This window comes from Mesoplodon densirostris, chromosome 12, assembly GCF_025265405.1.
Source record: "Mesoplodon densirostris isolate mMesDen1 chromosome 12, mMesDen1 primary haplotype, whole genome shotgun sequence".
Lineage (NCBI taxonomy): Eukaryota > Metazoa > Chordata > Mammalia > Artiodactyla > Ziphiidae > Mesoplodon > Mesoplodon densirostris.
The window spans coordinates 82,471,096-82,491,326 of NC_082672.1; the positions used below are offsets into that span (position 1 = coordinate 82,471,096).

General features: G+C 39.7%; 1 protein-coding gene across 1 annotated transcript in view; it reads left to right on the forward strand.

Annotated features, from left to right (window-relative positions):
• The window catches only part of CD109 (CD109 molecule), a 129,773-nt gene that overhangs the window by 62,025 nt on the left and 47,517 nt on the right, over positions 1-20,231 (forward strand). The window contains exons 12-19 of the mRNA XM_060114417.1: positions 725-826; positions 911-973; positions 2,752-2,928; positions 6,101-6,253; positions 14,080-14,154; positions 14,669-14,726; positions 18,751-18,880; positions 19,789-19,906. Coding sequence (XP_059970400.1) covers positions 725-826; positions 911-973; positions 2,752-2,928; positions 6,101-6,253; positions 14,080-14,154; positions 14,669-14,726; positions 18,751-18,880; positions 19,789-19,906 — 876 coding nt within the window. The remainder of the gene's footprint in view (positions 1-724; positions 827-910; positions 974-2,751; positions 2,929-6,100; positions 6,254-14,079; positions 14,155-14,668; positions 14,727-18,750; positions 18,881-19,788; positions 19,907-20,231) is intronic.

A 20,231-nucleotide genomic window follows, 5' to 3' on the forward strand; every position in this document is an offset into this window, starting at 1 on the left:
ACAGGAAGTGGACACATTTTTATTTTAAAAGAATGGGGGAAAGGGTTAAAAGTGATTTAATGACAGTAGCTGAGAATTAGACTGAATGCTTCCTTGTAAATTCATTTTGAAGAGCAAAGTAAAATAGTGATCCAAAGATATGATGGAGAAGCCCCCAGACTCCCAGTCTAGGTGATTTTCAATCATTTGAAATGGTGTTTTGGCAGGAGCTGAGATCAAAGGGAATATATTTTTTACATTCACACTCCTTTGCTGAACTGAGACCCCCAGCCGTTCCCTCTCCCTTTCTCGTGGTCACTCAGCCCTGTCACAGTGTGGCCTCTGAGTTTTTCTCTCACCAGTGGTAGATTGAGTGAGCTGATATGATTTCTTGCTTACAGTTGAGTTCTGTATTGTGGGGAGAGGAAAGGATTCCTTTTCCATTTCCTTCTTTCTTCTCACACTGTTTCCTGATAATACACCTTTGTTCTGGAAATAAGCTAGGACCGTACTTTTTTCCTCTTAGATTATGACGATGAAGACCATTTTACATGTTTACAGCTATCACTTTCTTTATAGTATAAGCTGTAAAATGATGAAGATCCAATGTCTGGGGAATGTATTGTTTCCTGCGTGAAGAAAAGTGAAAGTGAATTTGCCTTTCAGTGATTGTCCAGCAGGTAACATCCTTTATCAAGGTGTTTCTAAAGATGAAACTTTATGGTTGCCTTTTCTTTTGTTATAGGCCTCTTTTCTTGATACTGTGAGTAGCATGGCTGTTCATGATATGTTTAAGTCTCCTAGTAAAACGTACATCCAGCTAAGAACAAGAGATGAAAATATAAAGGTAATGATTACAATCACTTGTTAATTATAATTGGACTGTCTTGCCACTGATATGTCTATATTGATTAAAGTATTTTTTTTCTAGGTGGGATCAGCTTTTGAGTTGGTGCTCAGTGGCAACAGGCAGTTGAAGGAGTTTAGCTATATGGTAATCTCTTACAGAATCTAAATTTATGATCTATTGTAGAACTGTCTGAAATAATGTCTACCTTAATTTTAAACTGAACTTACTGATTTTTAAAATTCAGCCTCACACTTAAAAGAAACTATTATATTTTAATGTATTGTATGTTATACATGCACAATATGTAATATTTATATACGTTCTTACAGAGTTTTCTTTTTTTCTTTTATCAATTTATTTATTTTTGGCTGCGTTGGGTCTTCGTTGCTGGGCGCGGGCTTTCTCTAGTTGCAGTGAGCAGGGGCTACTCTTCATTGCTGTGTGCAGGCTTCTCATTGCGGTGGCTTCTCTTGTTGCGGAGCACGGGCTGTAGGTGCGTGGGCTTCAGTAGTTGTGGCATGCGGGCTCAGTAGTTGTGGCACCTGGGGTTAGTTGCTCTGTGGCATGTGGGATCTTCCAGGACCAGGGCTTGAACCCATGTCCCCTGCATTGGCAGGCAGATTCTTAACCACTGCGCCACCAGGGAAGTCCCTCTTACAGAGTTTTCTTTAAAAAAAATTTATTTACTTTATCTATTTTTTTTTTTTTGGCTGCGTTGTGTCTTCATTGCTGTGCGCGGGCTTCCTCTAGTTGCGGCAGGTGGGGGCTGCTCTTCGTTGCAGTGCACGGGCTTCTCACTCTGGTGGCTTCTCTTGTTGCAGAGCATGGGCTCTAGGCATGAGGACTTCTGTAGCTGTGGCACACAGGCTCAGTAGTTGTGGCTCACAGGCTCTAGAGCACAGGCTCAGTAGTTGTGGCACATGGGCTTAGTAGCTCTGCAGCATGTGAGATCTTCCCGGACCAGGGCTTGAACCCGTGTCCCCTGGATTGGCAGGCGGATTCTTAACCACTGCGCCACCAGGGAAGTCCCTCTTACAGAGTTTTTTATGTCTAAGTTGTATATAAATTTACTTTGCAAAATTTTACATTTTTTTCTTTTACCACAATGGATTATTATAGGACATTGAATATAGTTCCCTGTGCTATATAGTAGGACATTGTTGTTTATCCATTCTGTATACATATAGTTTGCATCTGCTAATCCCAATTCCTCCCTCCTCTACCCTCCCCACTGACAACCACAAGTCTGTTCTCTGTGTCTGTGAGTCTGTTTCTGTTTTGTAGATACGTTCATTGTGTCGTATTTTAGATTCCACATATAAGTGACATCATATGGTATTTGAATTTCTCTGACTTACTTCACTTAGTATATTATCATACTAGGTCCATCCATGTTGCTACAAATCAGTCTCACACCTTTTTAAGCTGTCCTTTTTATATTGAAATCAAACTCTGTTTTTCTTTCTTCACCCATATTTGCATTTCCAATTTAAGATGGATAATGAAATCTTGCATTATGTTTACAATTTAAAATTCTATGAGATAAGCCACATAAGTTCATTATAGAAAATTATGACACATAAGGAAAACAAAAACAAATAAAACTGCTCCCCATAAATTGTGGTTTTGCTAACCTAGCTCTCTCGTGATGCTCTGCACTCCTTCCACTCAGAAATCGATTCTTGACCATCAGGCCGCTGTCGGCTCAATTACGGTTGCTTTATCTTTTCCTTCTCTAATTACCAGCGTGTACTCTCTGTGTTGGTCAGGGAGGTTGATTTTTGTGTGTGTGTTCAAAAAGGGTTTGAAGTTGCTTTAAGTCAAGAACTTGTATGTTTGCTTAAAATTATGATAAACATAGCTGCCACTGAGATTCTCACTAGCTTTAGCATAAAGTAAAACTCATGTACTCTTCTTTTCAGGTAGTGTCCAGGGGACAGTTAGTGGCTGTAGGCAAGCAAAATTCAACAACTTTTTCCTTAACACCAGAAAATTCTTGGGCTCCAAAAGCCTGTATTATTGTGTATTATATTGAAGATGATGGGGAAATTATAAATGATGTTCTGAAAGTTCCTGTTCAGCTTGTTTTTAAAAATAAGGTAAGATTTAAGGTAATGATGTTTAAAAGAAAACTTCATATTAGTAAAGTCTGAGAGATGTAATATTTCTTTAGAAAAGTGTCATGAAACCAAATTGGTTAGAAATTTATATTCATTTCTAGAACTATGGATAAACCTCTTCATATTACAATTACTGTGTATCTGTTTTCACCTGTGGAATTATTGAACATTGTGCGTCTTCTTTATAAGTCCTGGGTCTTGGCTTTAAGACTTTAATTCAAATCCAAGCTCTTTCAGGATTTCCCAAATGGTGGAGTCAATATTGCTCTGGCATGGAATTCCAATGGCAATGTATGTGTGGTGTTGCTATTTGTGTGGGAGTGAAGTGAGGGGTGTAGGAGGCAGTGAGGCATCTGCAGTGATGTGTGGAAGGAGAGCTGGGCTTTGGTTGATCCATTTCATCAGTCTGGAAACTAATCCAGGACCAATTTACAATGAGCTTGGCTGCTTTGCATGTGGAGATCTCTGTGGAGTCTTGTCTCCACACACAGCAGTGATTTTTAGAACCTAAGGTGTGTAGCTTGTGTAGGAAACACTCCTGGCCCCAACTTTGAGAAGTAACCAGATTGCAAGATTGACAGGTGGAGTTCAATTATCTCATACATATTAAAATGAGCCATTGTTCTCACTAAAGGCTGCTGCCGTCTCAGGACCTCTGAAGCAAAATAATCATTATTATGATTATTATGATTATTATTATTATATTTATTTATTTATTTGGTTGTGCCGGGTCTTAGTTGTGGCAGGTGGGCTCCTTGGTTGCAGCTCCAGGGCTCGTTAGTTGTGGCTCACTGGCTTCTTAGTTGCAGCACATGGGCTCTTTAGTTGTGGCATGTGAACTCTTAGTTGCAGCATGCGTGTGGGATCTAGTTCCCTGACCAGGGATCGAACCCGGGCCCCCTGCATTGGGAGCGCAGAGTCTTACCCACTGCACCACCAGGGAAGTCCCTGATAATCATTATTTTAAAGTAGTGATTTGCAGAGTACAGTTCTTCTGGTAGCATTTTCCCCCTGAATTTGTTAAAACTTTAAGAAGTAACAGTTGTCATCCATGCCTTTTTTATAGAGAGCTGTTAACTCTAACTTTGACTGTCAAAATATAATACAAACTTCTATTTTCTGTCTTATGAAAAGAATTTTTTAAAAGACAGTGCTGCATTCTGTCAGTTTCAGAGCACAATTTTTGACTTCTAGTGACTCCATTAATCCCCTGAGAAAGGTGAATTTTAAAGTAGGAGTAAGGCTTCAACATGGAGGCACACATCTCTGAAAGTGAGAGCAGGTTCTAAAAAAAGTTGCTGTGTAAAAGGCTTTGAGGAAGCAGACAGTATAAATAACTTCCAAGAAATTTCTTAGATATGAGAGATAAGAAATTAGTTTCAGTTGTGTTTGCAAAGATAAGTCTTCAATTTTTTTTTTTTTTTTTTTTTTTGTGGTACGTGGGCCTCTCACTGCTGTGGCCTCTCCTGTTGCGGAGCACAGGCTCCGGACGCGCAAGCCCAGCAGCCATGGCTCACGGGCCCAGCCGCTCCACAGCATGTGGGATCTTCCCGGACTGGGGCACGAACCTGTGTCCCCTGCATCGGCAGGCGGACTCTCAACCACTGCGCCACCAGGGAAGCCCAAGTCTTCAATTTTTATATGATAATGTTTACCACATTTACTTTGAAAGAAACCGCATATTTGGAAATAAAATATGTTTCAACACGAGAACATTAATGAATCTCTGTTGATGTTCAGTAATGACTGTGGAATAAATGAATGAGATGTGGAAGGGGCAAGAGATGTAGTTTTAGAAATCATCCACACAGAAGTGCAGGTTGGAGCCAGGGGGTCACTGACATGCAGAATAAAGAATGAGAAGTGCAGAGTTTGCATATGATGTTCCTCCTTACCCCTTGTTTAAGGTATAAGTGGAGAACAGTAAACTAGATACAATGGCTCAAGAGGCATGTGAAGGAAAGAGGGCATCGGACAAGTTAAACAGGCAAGGAAGACTTTGTTCAAGACGTTTGCAATAGGGGAGAGAGACTGAACTCAACTCCACTGAAACAAAAGGCAGGAGGGTTTTTAAGTACTGGTGTGAGTTAATGGAAAAGTACTGGAAGACCCTGGGGGAGGGGTTGGTCAGTGTGATGAGGCCATCTGTGTTTGGTAACTGGAGTTTATAAGTTAGGCTCCTATTCATCTACAGAGACTGGGAGATCAATCAGGGCTCTTTCTTGATGATTACACTTCAAAAGGACGGCTCCCAGGTCTTTGAGAGAGACATTCCTGCTGGTAAAACGGGCAGGAAGCCGGGAGAAGATTTACACCTCAAAGGGACAGAGAAAACATGAACAATTGCAATTTTTTTAAGAAAAGGGAAATCGGGTGCTTATGGTCAGGAAGAAGCCCGTTTCTAAAGTTCAGGCAAGCTGAGGGGGACATTAAGGCCATCTTGATCAGGTGGTACAGTCACTGGGGCGAGGGATTGTTGAATTAGAGCTGGGCAAGATGAACATTCCTAGTAGGAAGAGGCCTTATAACAAAGCCATTGGGTTCAGCCGGGATGAGAGGATGGATGCTCTTTAAGAAGTACAGGTAGGACTGTGCTTTGCTGAGTGTAATGACAGAGGAAGTTCAGGCAGCCACGGAGGCACAGAGCATGGGGCCTGACTGGTGTTGGTCTGATGGCCTCGTCCTGGGGAAAGACACCCCTTCCCAGCCCAGCCAGTTCTGGGAGTCCCCGGGGCTCTTACTTGCACACACTCACTTCTGGGTCCAGGCGGCCAGTGTGCAGGCACGGGCAGTTTCTTTCCTCTTTCCTGTCCCCCACCCACCGGATACTGGCCCTCTTCACGCATGCCAGTGTCTTCTCTTCAGCACTGGCTGGCGGCTGTGGGGTGGGAGGTGGAGAAAGGGTAGAGAAGTGAAGGAAAACTCTGACTTATGCCACAGTGAGAGGTTCCATGACTGGCGAACGCTGTGGGGCTGAGGTTTCTTTTTACTCCTTTCCCTGGAGAAGGCTTGTGTATGGTTTTAGAATGGTCCCCGGGCCAAGGCAAATGTAGAATCTTTGCTAGATTTTGTCATTGATCTGCTATTGGTAAGACGTAAGAAATGCTTTGAAAAAGGGTAATGTATCAATCCTGTTTTCTCCCTTTCTTAGATACAGCTATTTTGGAGTAAAGCCAATGCTGAACCATCTGAGAGAGTCTCTCTTAGGATCTCTGTGACGCAGCCAGACTCAATAGTTGGGATTGTAGCTGTCGACAAAAGTGTGAATCTGATGAATGTCTCAAACGATATTACAATGGAAAATGTGAGTTTAGCTATTTTTTCATTACAAAAATACACATTAAAAGAGAAAAAAAGAAACTTTATTGTGTTACTTCAGGTATCTAAAGGAAATTTCATTAGTTCCTTTTCAAGTATAAGTCAGTAATCAGTAAAGCTTCTGAATGAAAAGGATCTGCATTCCAGTTGTTAATGTTGGAAAGAGGCTATCGTGGTCAAGTATCTTTGCTGTCTTACATGAGAAATGCCCCTTAGACTCTTCCCTCATTTTCATACTGTATTTTAACTGAAGACTCTTGAGAAAGTACTAGGAAATGGACTTGCACAATTCTGAATGACATTGGAGAGAGCTTTAGGTAATTATGAAGTACTTTCTATTTTGGTTGTACATAATGGTTATAAATAATTACAGTCCCCACTGAGTCAGGAATTTGCAGTATATTGAGGGAGTGAAAAATCATGTTAACCTGCAGAAAACTTACAAACCAAGAAATATATGAACATCTAGTGTTATATAAACTAATCACCTATTCGTTAGTCATTTCATTTTTATTAGTAAGCTCTTTTGTTTTGAATTTCATTTTATTTTTATACAGCAGGTCCTTATTAGTTATCTATTGTATACATATTAGTGTATATATGTCAATCCCAATCTCCCAGTTCATCCCTCCCTCCCAACCCCCCGCTTTCCCCCCTTGGTGTCCACATGTTTGTTTTCTACATCTGTGTCTCTATTTCTGCCTTGCAAACCAGTTCATCTGTTCCATTTTTCTAGATTCCACGTACATGCGTTAATATATGACATTTGTTTTTCTCCTTCTGACTTACTTAACTCTGTATGACAGTCTCTAGGTCCATCCATGTCTCTACAAATGATCCAATTTCATTCCTTTTTGTGGCTAATATTCCATTGTATACATTCCATTGGTGTAAGTGAGGTGTTAAAATCCCCCACTATTACTGTGTTACTGTTGATTTCCTCTTTTATAGCTGTTAGCATTTGCCTTATGTATTGCGGTGCTCCTATGTTGGGTGCATATATATTTATAATTGTTATATCTTCTTCTTGGATTGATCCCTTGATCATTATGTAGTGTCCTTCCTTATCTCTCGTAACATTCTTTATTTTAAAGTCTATTTTGTCTAGTATGAGTATTGGTACTCCAGCTTTCTTGTGATTTCCATCTTCAAGGAATATCTTTTTCCATCCCCTCACTTTCAGTCTGTATCTGTCCCTAGGTTTGAAATGGGTCTCTTGTAGACAGCATATATAAGGGTCTTGTTTTTGTATCCATTTAGCAGCCTATGTCTTTTGGTTGGAACATGTAATCCATTCACATTTAAGGTAATTATTGATATGTATGTTCCTATGACCATCTTCTTAATTGTTTTGGGTTTGTTTTTGTAGGTCCTTTTCTTCCCTTGTGTTTCCCACTTAGAGAAGTTGCTTTAGCATTTGTTGTAGAGCTGGTTTGGTGGTGCTGAATTCTCTTAGCTTTTGCTTGTCTGTAAAGCTTTTGATTTCTCTGTTGAATCTGAATGAGATCCTTGCTGGGTAGAGTAGTCTTGGTTGTAGGTTCTTCCCTTTCATCACTTTAAATATATCGTGCCATTCCCTTCTGGCTCGTACAGTTTCTGCTGAGAAATAAGCTGTTAACCTTATAGGAGTTCTCTTGTATGTTATTTGTCATTTTTCCCTTGTTGCTTTTAATAACTTTTCTTTGTCTTTGATTTTTGTCAATTTGATTACCCTGTGTCTTGGCATGTTTCTTCTTGGGTTTACCCTGCCTGGGACTCTCTGCGCTTCCTGGACTTGGGTGGCTATTTCCTTTCCCATGTTAGGGACGTTTTTGACTATAATCTCTTCAAATATTTTCTTGGGTCCTTTCTCTCTCTCTTCTCCTTCTGGGACCCGTATAACGCGAATGTTGGTGTGTTTAATGTTGTCCCAGAGGTCTCTTAGGCTGTCTTCATTTCTTTTCATTCTTTTTTCTTTATTCTGTTCTGTGGCAGTGAATTCCACCTTTCTGTCTTCCAGGTCCCTTATCTGTTCTTCTGCCTCAGTTATTCTGCTATTTATTCTGTCTAGTGTATTCTTCATTTCAGTCATTGTATTGTCCATCTCTGTTTGTTTGTTCTTTAATTCTTCTAGGGGTTTGTCCTTTAATTCTTCTAGGTCTTTGTTAAACATTTCTTGCATCTTCTCCATCTTTGCCTCCATTCTTTTTCCGAGGTCCTGGATCATCTTCACTATCATTATTCTGAATTCTTTCTGGAAGGTTGCCTATCTCCACTTCATTTAGTTGTTTTTCTGGGGTTTTATCTTGTTCCTTCATCTGGTACACAGTCCTCTTTCTTTTCATTTTGTCTGTCTTTCTGTGAATATGGTTTTCGTTCCACAGGCTGCAGGACTGTAGTTCTTCCTGACAGGCTGCAAGATTGTAGTTCTTCTTGCTTCTACTGTCTGCCCTCTGGTGGATGAGGCTATCTAAGAGGGTTGTGCAAGCTTCCTGATGGGAGGGTCTGGTGGTAGCTAGAGCTCGGTGTTGCTCTGTTGGGCAGAGCTCTGTAAAACTTTAACCCGCTTGTCTGCTGATGGGTGGGGTTGAGTTTCCTCCCCATTGGTTGTTTGGTCTGGGTGACCCAGCACTGGAGGCTACAGGCTCTTTGGTGGGGTTAATGGTGGACTCCGGGAGGACTCTTGCCAAGGAGTACTTCCCAGAACTTCTGCTGCCAGTGTCCTTGTCCCCGCGGTGAGCCACAGCCACCCGCCGCCTTTGCAGGAGACCCTCCAACATTTGCAGGTAGGTCTCGTTCAGTCTCCTATGGGGTCACTGTTCCTTCCCCCTGGGTCCTGATGTGCACACTACTTTGTGTGTGCCCTCCAAGAGTGGAGTCTCTGTTTCCCCCAGTCCTGTCGAAGTCCTGCAATCAAATCCCACTAGCCTTCAAAGTCTGATTCTCTAGGAATTCCTCCTCCCATTGCTGGATCCCCAGGTTGTGAAGGCCAACGTGTGGCTCAGAACCTTCACTCCAGTGGGTGGACTTCTGTGGTATAAGTGTTCTCCAGTTTGTGAGTCACCCACCCAGCAGTTATGGGATTGGATTTTATTGTGATTGTGCCGTTCTACCATCTCATTGTGGCTTCTCCTTTGTCTTTGGATGTGGGGTATCTTTCTTGGTGAGTTCCAGTGTCTTCCTGTCAATGATTGTTCAGCAGTTACTTGTGATTCTGGTGCTCTCACAAGAGGGGGTGAGCGCATGTCCTTCTACTCTGCCATTTTTAACCAATCTCTGTAAGTTCTTTATATGTACTTGTCAGTGAAATCTAGACTGTATAACCCACATCCACTGATTGATTAACTACAGTGATTAACAACACGTCAGGAAGAAAGATATATATGTATAGGCTAATTTGGTCATCTTGTTGTAAAATCAATCCATTTGAGAAAAATTATACATTTTTCTTCAGTCTATGCAACAAATTTTTCTCATTCCTTTTTAAAAAAAACTCCTTTAAAACCAGTTGGTCACTTTTTTTCTCTTGCCTTCACTTAAATTCACATTATATTCTAAAAAGTCTGTAACATTTTGCATTTGATTTAACTGAATATAGCATCCTTCATTTTATAGCTTGCTGAATATCTTAATAAATATATTATTTCATTTTTCCTTCCATATATATGTGTACACACACAAATACACACACACACCTGCTCTCTTTGTCTCTGTCTCTATATCTCGCTGTACATTTACATTAAATTTTGTCAGATATTAAGATTGCTATCCCAGCTTTCTGTTGATTCAAGTATACTTGGCTGGTATATTTTTCCATCTTTTTATTTTCAACCTTTTGTAAGTTTTTGTTTTACCTATATCTTGTAGATAGCATAGTATTATATTTTGCTTTTGTATTTTTAATCTAATCTGATAGTGTCTTTTAATAACTTATTTAACCCATTTACAAATTAGTCCTTGCTCTAATTAAGACTTATTTCTGCTTTTTTATTTCATATTTTAAAATTTAGACTACTTCCTTTTTGTTTCTTTTTATTCTTTCTGTGGTTTTGGAAGTCATACATTCTATTTTTATTTCCGTGATAGATGTCCTTAACTCATGAATTGTGCTTATATTTATTTATCCTTATTGATTTCTTAAGATTATCAATATTTGTATCTTCATCTGAGAAGGCAAGCATTTTAGTGTGCTCTCATATTCTTATGCATTCTTTTTGTGTCTCCCTGTCTGCACCTGCTTTCCCAACCCTGGCCAGATCATGTTGCTGTTGTACAGAATGTTTGTTCTTTGTCATGATGAATTGCCCATTCAATATATACTCTCCCTTCATTTTTTGATTCTGGAAATTTACATCCATTATTTCTTCCTATAGTTCATTTCTCTCCATTTCTTCTCCTTTTCAGAGATTGGCACTTCTACTTTTTTTCTCCATATCTCTTAGCTTTTTGTTTTATGTTTTTTTGTCTCTTTTGTCTTTTATTTATTTCTTTGGGAGAGTTCCTCAATTGACTCTTTCTGCTCACTGATTATTCATCAGCTGTATCTATCCTACTTTCATGGATATCCTACTTTTATATCAGCTGTTATACTTTTAATGTCTATTATTTTCATTTGGTTCTTATATTTTTTCTTGTTGTATATTGCTAATATTTTACCTTACCTGTATTTACTATGTTTATTTTAAATTCTTGAGCTGATTTTTCAGTATTCTGCTTCACATGTTGTATGTTGTCCAGTTGGATGTCTTTTATGGAAATTATACTCGTTGGATGGCTAGTTAATTTGGCTGCTACTCTGATAATGTCTGTTGGAGAAGGCTGAACACCAGGCTCCAATCTGTGTATGTCTTGTGAATTTAAAGAGAGGCGAGAGGTTGAGCTTCAGGGACTCGAGAGCTACTCTTGATCCTCCCAGTGTGCTGTTCCTTCCACTCAGCAGTTCACTTTTAAGCTCTTAGGGAAAAGCAGCCCAGGAAGACGTGGTCTCCTGAGGTGATGACCCCAGCCCTGAGGGTTTGGAGGAGTAGAGGGGGAAGAGTGAGTGCTTGAAGGCCAGTGGTCTGTTCATGTTTCCTCGCCCTCTCACACCAGGAGGGCAGAGGTGCTCACCTGGTATTATCCTGGCCACACTGCCTGCCTGCTGGCTGCTGGTTTTGGCAGTGAAATTGCAAGGAGTGATTGTCCTGAGGCTACCTTCTGAAGAGAAGCACTAGCAAAATTTAAAAACCTCCCTCCAGCCGTCATCTGACTGCTATTTGTAGCAGCTTTCTGCCATCTGCTTCCTCCAGCACCCCAAATCGAGATACCCTTCCCTCTTCTGCGGGCTTTCTTGTTCTACTCATCCAAGTTTCTTGCTTGCTTTTATTATTTCTCCAGAGTTGGCTCTGGAGGAGGGAGTCAAGAGCCTATGATAATAGACTGTTCTGGTTTCTTTCATTCTTGTTAAATTTATAGGTGCCCAGAGACTCTTGAATGCCTTGGAATAATTTAAGTGTTCTAGATCTTCCAGGACTAATTTTCAGATACCAGACTTCCCTTGCTGCAGCTTTGACAGTGCCTTTCACTGAGCCAGTGAGAAAAGGAGGCCTTCTTTATGCAAGAGATGCTTCTTCCTAGATAATTCCGTTGATTCGCACCTGGGTGTCAGCAGAAGGACATCTTGCACATATTGGTGTTCTGTGGCAGAGTTGGAGTTATGGAACGAAAACCTTTTCTCTCCATCCTCTCTGGCTCTGGCTCCATTGTCTATAGTTGAGCTAACTATATTGGCTAGCTTGTTGAGATATTATGAAATTTTCTGTTTTCTCATTTCGTTGTTTTCTTCTCGGTACCTGTTCTAGCACCATGTTTACTTAACATGGATGTAGCAGTGGTGTTGTTAGTATAGCAGAAGCAGTGGTTTGGGTGTTAAATTTTAAACTTGGTGTGCTTTTAAACTTACACTTAGAACCTTTAGTAATTTTTTCCCTGTCTTTGTCTTAGTTTGTCAGTCTTAATGCTAATGTAAATAAGGGAAATGTATCAAAATGGTTACCAAAAAGCGTATAATATCTTAACTTTTTTTTACCATAGTAAAATATATAGAACATAAAATTTGCCTCTTTAACCATTTTCAGAAGTACAGTTCAGTGGCATTAATTATATTCATAATATTGTACAACCATCATAACTGTCTGTTTCCAAAACTTTCTTCACTCTAAACAGAGACTCTGTGACCATGAAGCAATAACTTTCCATTACCCCCGTCTGTTTGCAACCCTGGTAACCTCTAATCTACTTCTGATTTTCTGAATTTGCTTATTCTAGATATTTCATATAAGTGGAATCATACAATATTTGTCCTTTTGTTTTGCCTTATTTCACTGAGCACAATGTTTTCAAGGTGTATCCATGTTGTAACATGTATCAGAACTTTATTTCTTCTTATGGCTGAATAAGATTCCATTGTATATATATATCACATTTTGTTTGTTTATCCTTCTATTGATGATGCTTAGGTTGTTTCTACCTTTTGGCTATTATAACTAATGCTGCAATGAACATTGGTGTACAGATATCTCTTTGAGTCCCTGTTTTCAGTTCTTTTGGGTAATATGTAGGATTGGAATTGCTGGGTCATATTCTAATTCTGTGTTTATATGTACCAATTTTACTGACTATTTTAGCCTTTTTTACTCACTCTTGCTAGCAATGAGTACTCTTCTTAAAAAGTAGCATTGCTAATCGGATACATGCAAATATCTCGTTATTGAAGAGCTATCTCATGATGTAATTTGCATCATTTTGATTACCAATAAGGTTGAATATTTTTCTGCTTATTCATAATTTGCGTTTCCTCTTTTGTGAATTGTCTCTTTGTGTTATTTTAAAGAATTTAGTTAACTGACTTTTTATTTTTTTTATTTTTATTTTTTTTTTTCTTTTTGCGGTATGCGGGCCTCTCACTGTTGTGGCCTCTCCCGTTGCGGAGCACAGGCTCCGGACGCGCAGGCCCAGCGGCCATGGCTCACGGGCCCAGCCGCTCCGCGGCATATGGGATCCTCCCAGACCGGGGCACGAACCCGTATCCCCTGCATCGGCAGGCGGACTCTTAACCACTGCGCCACCAGGGAGGCCCAACTGACTTTTTAAAACAAATAAATGTATTTATTTTTGGCTGCGTTGGGTCTTTGTTGCTGTGTGCGGGGTTCCTCTAGCTTCAGCGAGCGGGGGCTACTCTTCATTGTGGTGCGTGGGCTTCTCATTGTGGTGGCTTCTCTTGTGGCGGAGCATGGGCTCTAGGTGCATGGGCTTCAGTAGTTGTGGCACGCAGGCTCAGTAGTTGTGGCTCCTGGGCTCTAGAGTGCAGGCTCAGTAGCTGTGGCACACGGGCTTAGGTGCTCCATGGCATGTGGGATCTTCCTGGACCAAGGCTCAAACCTGTGTCCCCTGCATTGGCAGGTGGATTCTTAACCACTGTGCCAATAGGGAAGTCCCTAACTGACATTTTTTTAGAACTTATATTAGCCATCAAATTGAACCCATTTATCTTTGTCAAAAGTATGAGTCATTTTTAATGCTGATCTCTACGTGTTGGTCTTGTCAACAAGCCCACACTTCTTAGGCATTCTGGATTGCTGAACAGAATAAAAATAAGTTTAAAAAAGAAGTGTAATTTTGGCTGATTGAATTATGAACATGGCATTTACATATTCATTATTCCTCCATTTGTGTCATTTTCAAATTTGATAAGCATATGGGCTGTCTCTTATCTAAGGTATATATCAGAACTGTTGAGAGGGCAGAACAGGTTGATGTGAATGCATTCATTCCGTATATTTTATCTTTCCTTAGGTGGTCCATGAACTGGAACTTTATAACACAGGATATTATTTAGGCATGTTCATGAATTCTTTTGCAGTCTTTCAGGTATGTTTAGTTTGCTATATAATTTGACAAGATATTAATATATTTTACTGCTGCAAAGTTAATTTCAGAATTAATTATCTAAATTTTGAAATATTAGCCTCTTATTAAATTTATTTAATTTAACCTTTTATTAAGTGTGTTATATAAGTGTAATTTGAAATGGAAAGATAGTTATCCTTCTAGTTTTAAAAGCAAATAAATAAATTCACCATTAGAGAAATAATGGAATTTGTCATTATAATTTCTTTCTTTTATATCACTTTCCTTGACCTTGAAATGTCTCTTTCTTCATGTGACTGTGTGTGTGTCTGTGTCTGGGTATGAGAGAGAGAATGTATACTCATGTATGTACCTAAACTCTCAAAAATGAGCAAGAGTTAAAAAAAAAAGGGAACTACTTTCACATGCCACACAAAAACAAATGAGCAAGAGTGAGTTAGGAGTATGGGAGTCTGACAATTTAGAGGACATTTAAACTTTTATTTTAAAGGAAAATTAAAATTATTCTTTCTAGGAGTGTGGCCTCTGGGTGTTGACAGATGCAAACCTTGTGAAGGATTTCATTGATGTTTGTAAGTGAAATCTGGCAAAGTGCTTTTAAAGTAATTAAGTCTTTCATCTCAAGCATTTATAGTTACTTATGTAAGTATGAATCCTTTCTGGTTGAACATAAGTAGTGTAATTTTCATTTTCTGTTCTCTTATCCTACAGTGTTTGCAGTTTAATGTACTTGAAAGTACATCTGGACCATAACATGGAGTGTTTTTCACCTCCTGTCTAGATCTTTGTAATGAATGCTTTCCATTTGCTCTCTGTAATTTTTTGACATGGTTATATTTTTGGACATACTGGAAGATCTTATGCCTCCAATTTGTGTTGTAAACTGTGGTGTTATTTTGGAATCAGTTAAAAGGGGCAATGTATTTTTGAAACATTTTTGTTCTCTAGCTTTTTATTGTTCACCTAGAAAATAGCCCAGATGTCATAAAGTGTGCTGTCAAGACACACACACACACATACACACACACGCACACATGCATGCACGCACTTGTCTTCTCAATCTGAGTTCTTTGCGGGCAGAGTCACATCTGTACATCCAGTTCCCTGGATTGCTAAATGGAGTTGACCACCCAACTAATTAAAAGAAGTGTGCTTTTAGGAAGAAGTCATAAAACATTTTGACTGAAGGAAATGTATAAATGAGAATGATTAATTCTAGAAGTTGTTCTCTTTTCTTTCAGGTAAAATCACGAAATCATCTTGAAAGGCCACAGAACTATCATAGCTTCTATCCATGAATTCCCTGTTTCTGTCACGTGTTCCCAGTTAGTCCACACTAAGCCCCAGGCTCTCCAGCTTTGGGTTGTTTATTGACACCACAGGACACCTGACCCTCTGTCCTGAAGTTATAAGAATAATTTTATAGTCTTAAAGATTTTATGAAATCATTATGATCTCTATGTATTAAAGACACGTGGCACATTTAGCTTTCTTCATATAATCATGTATCCTAGGCAGCCTTCCAGACCAATCTATGCTTTTCCATTCTCTCTCTGTCAGTCTCAGCTTTTACCCATCTTTGTTGATGTTTACTTATCGAATCCTGGTGCACACTAATACTCATTCTATTGTTAGTAATACTTATTGTAACCTTTACCTTTTCTGAGACCCTTCTACCTTTTCACTGTAACAGAAGAAGCCTGATACTCTTACTAGCATATTATGTTGCTAGAAACCTTCAAGTGACTGACATTAATTTCTCTGCCTCTTTTCTGGTTCAGGGTCAGTAGGTGCACAGGGATCAGTGCTTTCTCAGCTACTTCAAGACCATTGTTCAACAACCCTCAGTTAAGAGCCCCTTATCATTTGAAGCTCAAAAAATTTCAATTACAGGTCCTTTAATCCACATTCAGTCACCTACCTTCCCTTTTCCTCTGTATACATTGATGACTCTCACAGAAGATTCAGTCTTACCCCTTTGTGAGGGTTTTGAATGTCCATGTGGGTGGCCCACCTAATGGGCACTGTCCCGTGATCACCCCTGTGGCAACTGTAGTCATAAGGTCACGTCATCACCTGACCACTGCCCTACCCCTAACACTTCAAATGCCTGTCCTCCTACCTTGCATGTGCCCTTACTCCCCTAATTCTGTTAAATGTCTTCTTTGATCTTGGCTTCTCCTGGTTATTCTGGGTCACCGGCTCCTCCTGACCCTATTTGCCCCTAGTACCTGAACAACATGGTCAGTCAATTTGGTAGAATTCTTCCCTAGTCCCTTGTCCTTGCATGACATGTTTCCCATTAAACTCAACTCTGGAACACCCTGACTGTTTATCTTACCCCTGTTTCTGCACCCTGATGCCCCCAAAATAACCTTAAATTTGATATGTCACAAACCATCACTTTTCCCTAATATGATCTGACTGAAGTATGAGCTCTTGAGTTGATATGATTCCACATCTCTGTTCATGAAATTATCATCTACCCACATGTCTGCATCAGAAACCTGGAACTCATCCTGAATTCTTCCCTCTCTCTCTGTCAGATGTGGAACAGCATAGTGGTTAAGAAAGGAACTTGCCATTAAATACTTCTGATTTTGAATTCTGGCGTTATGACCCTGAGAAAATTCATGAAGCTCCCTAAACCTCAGGTTTCTCCCTGAATTACAGGAATAGTAATATTACCAATATTACAGGGTTGTTAGGAGGTTACATCCAAAAGGATGTAAAGTGCGTAGCACACGTTTGGCACTCCCAAGTCTGCAGTCACCTATTGTCTTATCCCTCAGATCCAGTGTGTTCATTCATTATTCAGGAGACGATATTAATTGCATGCCTGGCATGTAGGAGGCAGTGGAGATTCCAGCTTGGTCTAGTGGGGCAAGCCAGCACACAGAGGAGTATGCTGAGGTCCAGCCTGCCGTGGGTGCACACAGAGCTCATCCAGCGGAGAGGCAGAGCGGGGTCCTTTCTCAAGGCTGTCCTTCCTCTCCACTCGCTCATCAGCATGCCTCCTTGGGTGCCGCAGGAGCCCCGTGTTTCTCCTGCTTCGTTCCCCCAGCTCTAAACCACTGTTCACACTGAGACCAGAGTTACCATTATAAAACATGGGTTCGATCGTGCTTCTAATTTGATTTAAAATCTTCAGGAGGCCATCATTACTTAAAAGATCAAGTCCGAATCCTTCAGCGTGGGATAACTGATATTTTAAAATCTGGACCCAAGCATTTGTTCTGTTCTCATTTTATGCCACTCTTCCCTAATACACATTGTCATATTCCAGACATGCCTTTGTACTTAACTTATTTTTTTTTCTCTTGTATGAGATACTCTTTATCTGGAGGCGTAAGGAAATGGAATGCAGAAGACAGCACAGAATGGGTTTTCTCCTCTAGCCATACCCTGTCCACTGTGCAGAGGCTGTAACATCACCTGTTCTCTGCGTGGTGGACATTTGGCCTATGTGCGCTATCACTCTTAGCATGTATTTGTCCGCCTCCTCTATAGACAATGGGTGGAGCTCATCACATTCATCTTGGTATCTTTGGTACCTTCTACAGTATAATTTTTTTTACACTTTATTTATTTTTTATTTTTTTATTACAACTTTATTGAGTATAATTGCTTCACAATGGTGTGTTAGTTTCTGCTTTATAACAAAGTGAATCAGTTATACATATACATATGTCCCCATATCTCTTCCCTCTTGCGTCTCCCTCCCTCCCACCCTCCCTATCCCACCCCTCCAGGCGGTCACAAAGCACCGAGCTGACCTCCCTGTGCTATGCGGCTGCTTCCCACTAGCTATCTACCTTATGTTTGGTAGTGTATATATGTCCATGCCTCTCTCTCACTTTGTCACAGCTTACCCTTCCCCGTCCCCATATCCTCAAGTCCATTCTCAAGTAGGTCTGTGTCTTTATTCCTGTTTTACCACTAGGTTCTTCATGACATTTTTTTTCCTTAAATTCCATATATATGTGTTAGCATACAGTATTTGTCTTTCTCTTTCTGACTTACTTCACTCTGTATGACAGACTCTAGGTCTATCCACCTCATTACAAATAGCTCAATTTCGTTTCTTTTTATGGCTGAGTAATATTCCATTGTATTTTGAAATAATTTTAGGCTTATAGAAAAGTTGAAAGAATAGAGATAGGTGTGTCTGTATGTCAGCCTGCGTCTTTTATAAGAAAGAAGCTAATAAACTGGATGATTTTAGCATCTTGTGGATGGTGTAGCCAAAGGCAATCAGCACTAGGGATCTAAGAAGAGGAGAGTAGCAGAATTGGAGATAACTTTAAAAATGTGATTTAAGTTATTTTTTAGCAGCTGAACTATAAGTAATTTTTCAGGTATTGGTTCTAGGGCCATCAAACTTTTTTTTTTTTCCTGGCTCTGCCATAGTGGCCATGTGACTAGGGTAAGTCATGTGACTTCTGTGGGTCTCAGGTACCTCTGTAAAACGAGAAAATAGGACGAGACAAACTCTAAAGGCCCCGTCAGCTGAGAGGTGCTGTGATTCTGTGGACTAGGTTTATGAACATTGTCTACAGTGACTTTTTCCTAACAGTTGTCTATGTTTATTTTTAGATGACCGTATAGCGTTTTTGGAGGAAAATGAAGGATATTTGGTAGATTTTCATGACTTTTCTTTGGGTAGCAGTCCACGTGTCAGAAAGCATTTTCCAGAGACTTGGATTTGGCTAGACACCAGCCTGGGGTAAAACTTTATAAAGTTCTTTGCCCATATATATTTTGTTTGGCCTTAGTTTTAAGTAAGTTTTGCCCTGTTTCTGATGCCTAAGTAGAAACATAGAGTGATAAAGAACTAAATGGACCACGAGTTTTTTTAGAATGATATTTATTGTATTTAAATATAGTACTTAATAAAGCTACATTTGAATTGTGACAGTGAGAGTACCATCATGGGAAGACTGGCCTTTTTCTAATGAAGGGTGATTTTAACTTCCCTGAAGTCATGTGGTTCTCACTGGGGAAAGATTGCTGAGAATTCCTTTGTTGCCTTGGGATGGGAAGCGCTCATGATTATTCCCTCTGCCTTGTGGCTCCTCATAAAACATCCCTGTGAGCCACAGGAAGAGGGGGTGTGTATGTTGAAAGGAATTCAGCTTAGCTGACAAACTCTGTGCTACCTAGCGTGATGACTGAGCAGGTAAATCATGAAATCTATACATATTGTGAGTCAGCTATTTACAGAAACTTGAAATAAGACACAAGTCAAACCTCAAAAAACAAATAACAGCGTACACTAGGATACAGAGGGAGACTTTTATGCATACTGAGAGAAACAAATTGGAGTTAAATTTGAAAAAGTATATTTATTATCTATACAAAATTTATGAAAAATGATGTTTATTCTGAAGATATAAACATTGTAGAAAGATTTTATTGGAATATGGATCAGTCTGCAGTGTTATGACCTTATTATGACCTATTCCTTGAGAACTTGGGGTCTACTGTTTTATGCTTAAATCTTTAAAAAAATTTAGATATGTAAATGATTTGGAAAATTAAAATTCTTCCGAAACATGGTTTTAGGTTATGTTGGCCTATTTTGAAATGTGTCAGTTCTCGGTTTTGTGACTTTTATGTTTATCTTGACTTCAGTTCCAGGACTTACCAAGAATTTGAAGTTACTGTACCTGATTCTATCACTTCTTGGGTTGCAACTGCTTTCGTGATCTCTGAGGATTTAGGTCTTGGACTAACAACTACTCCAGTGGAGGTAGTATATTAAGGGGCTGCTGATAAATGGTACAGTGCCACGAAGCAAAGAAAGTGTCAGCTCCTCAATGGATTTTAAAAAAGTGATTGCTGATGATGTCGGTCACAGTTTAGAGATTCCTTGGCGTTTCCTTTTTGTTTTTCATCTGTTTTACACTTTAGAATGTGAGATGTTTTAAACTGCTAAACATGCTAGCTCTGTATTAAGATTTGGGTAGAAAGTTTATTATTGACTGAGTCCAACCACTTCCAAAGGCCAGAAGAGAGAGAATATTTCCGTGCATCCCTCCTTAAGGACAAGCAGAACTTCTCAAAATGCCCCCTGG